General features: G+C 39.0%; 1 protein-coding gene across 2 annotated transcripts; it reads right to left on the bottom strand.

The window, feature by feature from the left end:
* Positions 1–3415: 3415 nt before the first annotated feature.
* Positions 3416–5073, bottom strand: LOC137822649 (glycine-rich cell wall structural protein-like). 2 transcript variants are annotated; one of them, XM_068627589.1, is made up of 3 exons: positions 4607–5073; positions 4178–4540; positions 3416–4105 (listed from the first exon to the last, which is right to left on the bottom strand). In XM_068627589.1, the coding sequence occupies exons 1-3, from the start codon at positions 5022–5024 to the stop codon at positions 3642–3644; spliced, it is 1245 nt and encodes a 414-aa protein (XP_068483690.1). In that variant the 5' UTR covers positions 5025–5073; the 3' UTR covers positions 3416–3641. The 2 variants fall into 2 exon arrangements, with proteins under 2 accessions (XP_068483690.1, XP_068483689.1); XM_068627588.1 differs by having other exon boundaries at positions 3416–4540.
* Positions 5074–6000: the final 927 nt, after the last annotated feature.

Raw genomic sequence — 6000 nt, 5'->3', positions numbered from 1 at the left:
TTGTTATTCATAAGAAATAACCAAGTACATCTAGTATAGTCATCGACTATAGTGAGAAAAAAACTTTTTCCAAAATGAGTTGGGGTTTTATGAGGACCCCAAATGTCATGGAGAATGAGATTTTATTGTGCTTAAAGGAAAGGGTAGCCTTGTTTGTTTAGCTTTGGGAAAAATACTACGCCGAAGAAGGATGTCCGAGGCGCTTGTGCCATAAATTAGGGTCATTCGAAATTTGAGATGCGTGGGCTTGGTTTGTAAGAGGGGACATGTAGTATAAGCCTCCGTGTTGTTTACCCGGGCCAATCATCCTTCCCGTAGCCAAGTCTTGCAAAACACAACCATGTGGAGTAAAAACGACATAACAATTTAGTGATCTGGTTATCTTACTAACGAACATGAGATTTAAATTAAAAAATGAACGCAAAGAACATTTTTTAGAGTGATATTGTCATTGAATTTAATTGTGCCCGTAGATGAGATGGGTGCAGTTGAGTTTGTGAGCAGATTAACATTTGGAATAAATGATGATGAAGTGTGTGTGAAAAATTGTGAATCAGATGCAATATGATTGTTTGCTCCGCTATCCAAAATCCATGGTTTTGTAAAAGCATAATTAATAGACGAGTTATGGGCAAGCAAACCTGCAGCGCTACATGACACTTTTACCGTTATTATTGAGCGAGTAAATAGCCTTTGCCAATTGCTGAATTTGCTCGGTAGTGAAGCCTTGTACGAGATTTCTATCGGACTCGTTACTGGTGTCTTCTTTGCCAGACATGATGTCTTATTTAGCGGATAAAAATGGAGAGGCTGTCACACCAAGATCGATGCTCTGATACCATATTAAGAAGTGGACTTTAAGCCTAACTCAACCTCATAAAACAAACTTATAAGGTGAAGTTTGCACCCACTTATATACAATGAAATGTCCTCATCTCTAGTCGATGTACCATCTTCTTATATGGTATCAGAGTCATTTTCGAGCCCATCTTAGCGAGAATTTGTTGGGTTCATCAGGTCACCCGCTATCTCGGACCACCCATAACATATATCTCCACGCACGAGTTGGTAGCCTCGGTGTGAGGGGGGTGTGTTGAAGATCCCACATCGACTAGAGATGAGGACATTTCATTGTATATAAGTGGGTGCAAACCTCACCTTATAAGCTGATTTTATGAGGTTGAGTTAGGTTTAAAGTTCACTTCTTAACACGATCTTCTAACATTTTTAATTTGATAAACCTTATGTCTTGTATCTTATAGGTTGTATTGTTTCCAAGAAGAACCATCCTAAATTTTTTCAGTTCTAAGATCTCAAAGAACTCATTCGTATGATACTTGTGATAAGTACATCTTGAGTCTGTCCTCTGTGTATCAGAATTAGATGCCACCAACATTCCTGCAGACTCATAACTATCAAACGCTATAACAACATCAACATACTCTTTCTTGAACTGAGATTTATTGCCTTTCTCATTCCTCTTATATGGATAACTCGACTTGAAGTGACATTTCTTGTGGTAGCTTGTGTTAGATCATCTAATGAATATTGATTTAACTTCTTTCACTTAAACTCAATTTTTTTGTTTTCCTTTGACTTCAACATATTTAGACTCAACCAATTATTCTCTTTAGATTCTTGAAACTTCTGAGGCTCCTTATAAAGTCCCTATTGAAGTTTGCATTTCCTAAAAAATAATGGTATTCCTTCGCAAACTACAACATGTCTTTAAAATGTATCCATATATAATAATACAACTTCTCAATATCAAACTTGATAGTCATATCTTCAACTTCTTGACTTTCTTTTTCTAATTTCCACCGATAGAGTCAATTGTTGGATTCACAACAATAATGAAATAAGAAAATATAAAAATAATATTGAAAGAAAACATTTTTATTAATATTGAAAGATTTTATAGACAAACAACAATATATAAAATATCATTTACATTAACTATCTCTATATACATAAAATCTAAGGATTGGAATAACAAAATCATTTAAGTAAAATTGTTAAGACTGTTAGAACAAATATACATTATAGATTATCATTTTAATATTACTAAACGATTTCTAATAAACAATATTATACTCAATTCCATTATACAGTGAAATTGTCTAATGGAACTCTCCAGTAAATCAAACATAACTTAGAACTAATCATCACAATTAAAATAAAAAAAAGTTATTGTATATTATCATATCAATGATTATAGAATTTTTCATTTAGAAAATGATTGCCTGTCTGTTGGACATTATAGTCTGCATCACCAACTGCCTGTCCTTAATATATCCCATGGTTGAACTCACATAAGCATTGAAATTATGGAAGAAACTATGAATGAAATCAAAGCTTCAAAGAGTAGTTTCTTTTGTGTCTACACATTAACTAGTTTTGATTGACTTATGAATATTATAATTAAATTTTATGTGTATGACTCTTTTATATGTCTTTTTTTTTTAAAATTATGGCTTAAGTACCCTATTCATTTTTTAAAACATTATTCTCATATGAATATATTTATTTTAAAAATATAATATTTATATACATCAGAGTACTTACAAACATTAAATTTATCTCAACAAACATATTGCATGTAGTTCATTCTCGTAATTAGCTTGCATTTTGAATATATGTAGTCTGCTTAGAAAAAATAATATATAAAATAATGAATCGATTGATTGACATACTTTTGTTTATTTATTTTTTAAATGGTTTTTTTTAGTATATTGGACGTAAAAATAATTCACAAATATTAAAATAAATTATAATATTTTTAGCTAAAAAATCTAGTAATAAAAAAAATTAAAATGCCATTAAGGACGAATGGGTAAAACATTGTTCCAATCAAAATTGCGATTTATCGCATTGGATGATCATTTTTTTTTTAAAATTAATTCAAACTAAATTGAACCACGTTGTATTTAATTTTTGAATAGAAAATAACTTTTTTTTTCTTGAGACTTATCTAAACTATTTAGCAAACACCCCCCACTGACAGTGACATTATTATCTTAGGTGCTTCTTATCAAGCTTGATGTGGGATCCTCAAGCAAATTTAGTTCAACTTTTTGTCTCTATATAGGTTCGAGGGATTTATTCATCATGGTATTTTGCCTGAATTGGTGATTAGTTTTAGGATATGATTATTGAATCAAACTCTTCTGCTTTTTTCTCTCCCATAGTCTGAGATTTTTCTCTTTTTCTCTCCCCTCATCATCATCTCAACATCTATCCTCAGATAGTGTTGTCACGAGCCATGTTGAATGCTTCAAATGGATCACATACCCAACAGGGTCATCATAAATTATGTTATTATGATTCAACAGATGTGTGATCACATCTCAAATTTCGAAATCTAAACTATGAAAAAGAAGAAAAAACAGAAGAGCATGATAAACACTTGTTGAACTTACACCGCACTAAAAATAATATATTATTGGCAAAAATTAATAGTGAGACTGGTTACAAGCTTTGCTTCCATGCAGAGCATTTGAGATATAGAAGAGAAGAAACAACTGCATGTAATATAACTTAATTCAAATGTTATAAGCATCAACTGTTTTCTTTAACACAAAACATAAACAATTTCAGTCACTCTTGCATGTCAAACTTTTATCAACATTCTTACGTTCTACTTAGTGCCCACCGCCAAATCCAGCACCACCGCCACCACCAAAACCACCACTAACTCCAAAGCCACCGCCGCCACCAAATCCTCCACCTCCACCTCCTCCAACTCCACCTCCACCTCCACCTCCAAACCCTCCTCCTCCACCTACACCACCTCCAATTCCACCTCCAATCCCACCTCCAATCCCACCTCCAGCCCCACCACCACCGCCAAACCCACCTCCTCCGCCAGCACCACCGCCTCCTCCTACACCACCACCTGCTCCTCCTCCAATGCCTCCACCAACACCATGACCAAGTCCACCACCACTACCCGCTCCTCCCCCAATGCCACCACCACCTCCTAAACCACCACCGCCACCTGCTCCTCCTCCAATGCCGCCACCAACACCATGACCAAGTCCACCACCACCACCCGCTCCCCCTCCAATGCCACCACCAACACCATGACCAAGTCCACCACCACCACCTGCTCCTCCTCCAATGCCGCCACCAACACCATGACCTATGCCACCACCACCTCCTAAACCACCACCACCACCTGCTCCTCCTCCAATTCCGCCACCAACACCATGACCAAGCCCACCTCCACCTCCTAAACCACCACCGCCACCTGCTCCTCCTCCAATTCCGCCACCAACGCCGTGACCAAGCCCACCTCCACCTCCTAAACCACCACCACCACCTGCTCCTCCTCCAATGCCGCCACCGACACCATGACCAAGTCCGCCACCTCCACCAAGCCCACCTCCACCTCCTAAACCACCACCACCACCTGCTCCTCCTCCAATGCCGCCACCAACACCATGACCAAGTCCACCACCGGCTCCGCCACCGACACCGTGACCAAGCCCACCTCCACCTCCTAGACCACCACCACCACCAATACCGTGTCCTAACCCACCTCCGCCTCCTACACCACCGCCAATGCCGCCACCGGCACCACCACCAATACCGTGTCCTAACCCACCTCCGCCTCCTACACCACCGCCAATGCCGCCACCGGCACCACCACCAAGCCCTCCTCCACCTCCAACGCCTCCACCCGCACCTCCACCAAACCCACCACCACCGCCAAGTCCGCCACCTGCACCTCCTCCAAGACCTCCACCACCACCAAGGCCACCTCCTCCCCCTATCCCTCCCCCCGCACCACCTCCAAAGCCACCACCCACGCCACCCCCTCCTCCTAAACCACCACCACCACCAAAACCAATTCCACCACGCTTAAACCCTCTCTTGATAATCCCAGGCCCCAACAAATGTGGGGGATGAATCAAATGCTTGTCATCCTTAATTTTCTCCACCTTCCCCACTACCAACGAACCACTAGCAAGTACAATGCAGAAGGCAAGCACAAGAACAACGCCATCTGAAACAGCTCTCATTGTAAGATATAGAGGAAGAAGAGAATGTGCATTGGTGCAACGAAGAAGTGAGGTTATATATAGTGAAAGAGTGTGCATAGGAAGAAGGTTCATTCCACTCAAATTACTCCACTGCCACTGGTGAAGAAGTAAATGAGGCTTACCTGTCTTCAACTCAGATATTTAATTCCTCAACTGTCCTCCTCTCCAACGCGCTCTCAAATGAACTCACTCCTTCAATATTACATAGCATATCAGGGTTTTGACCACTTGCCTTAATTCTGCTTTTTATTTTCCCCATTATTCCATTATCACTGTTGTCTCTCTGTCCCCATGCTAATGCTTCTGACCATGTCTTTCTTTTTCTTTTTCTTTTTCTTTTACACTCTTACTCTTAAACTTGTTCTGCATTATTGGGGTTTATCATATTCATTCAACTCTCTGTGGCTTCTATTAATGTTTCCATCTGATCCAATTAATGCAGCAACCAAACAGTGTCCTCTCTACAGTACACTCTTCTTCACTTAACTCTCTCTCTCTCTCTATTTGCATGCATTATGATAATTAACAATCCAAGTTTCACTCATCATATTGGTACATGGACCCGGCGTTTGTTGGGAAGTCATTTTACTAAAAGGGTAGAATATCTGAAGTTAATTTCACAGTCCAGGTACCTACATTTACTACAATATTGCTTATTACTCTATATAATTCTGTATCATTTTATTTTTTTACCAGAAACTAAAAAAAAATTACGATCTTCTCTTTCTCTTTTTATTGCATAAACACAGTTTTCGTATTTGATTATGCAGAGTTTTTCTTGTTCCTGGCTTGGTTATACAATATCAATAGTTAGCAATTAATGCTTCTGTTTGCAATGAGATGGTGACAAATGAGAACGAAATGGGGGAGAGCTCATTGGTTAGCCTATTAGGAACTTGAGAAACCGAATGGGAGAAAGATAGTAAAATCATCAACTTTCCTTTCTTGCATGCTT

Source organism: Phaseolus vulgaris, chromosome 9 (assembly GCF_000499845.2).
Source record: "Phaseolus vulgaris cultivar G19833 chromosome 9, P. vulgaris v2.0, whole genome shotgun sequence".
In the NCBI taxonomy this organism is placed as follows: domain Eukaryota; kingdom Viridiplantae; phylum Streptophyta; class Magnoliopsida; order Fabales; family Fabaceae; genus Phaseolus; species Phaseolus vulgaris.
Note: the sequence above shows the minus strand (reverse complement) of the source record. Positions and strands in the feature narration are given on the sequence as shown.

Coding starts and splice junctions, on each gene's coding strand:
- LOC137822649 (XM_068627588.1), bottom strand. CDS start 5,024: ATGAGAGCTGTTTCAGATGGCGTTGTTCTTGTGCTTGCCTTCTGCATT. Junction 4,541..4,606: donor CGGTGGTGTAGGAGGCGGAG/GTGGGTTAGGAC, acceptor TAGGAGGCGGAG/GTGGGTTAGGACACGGTATT.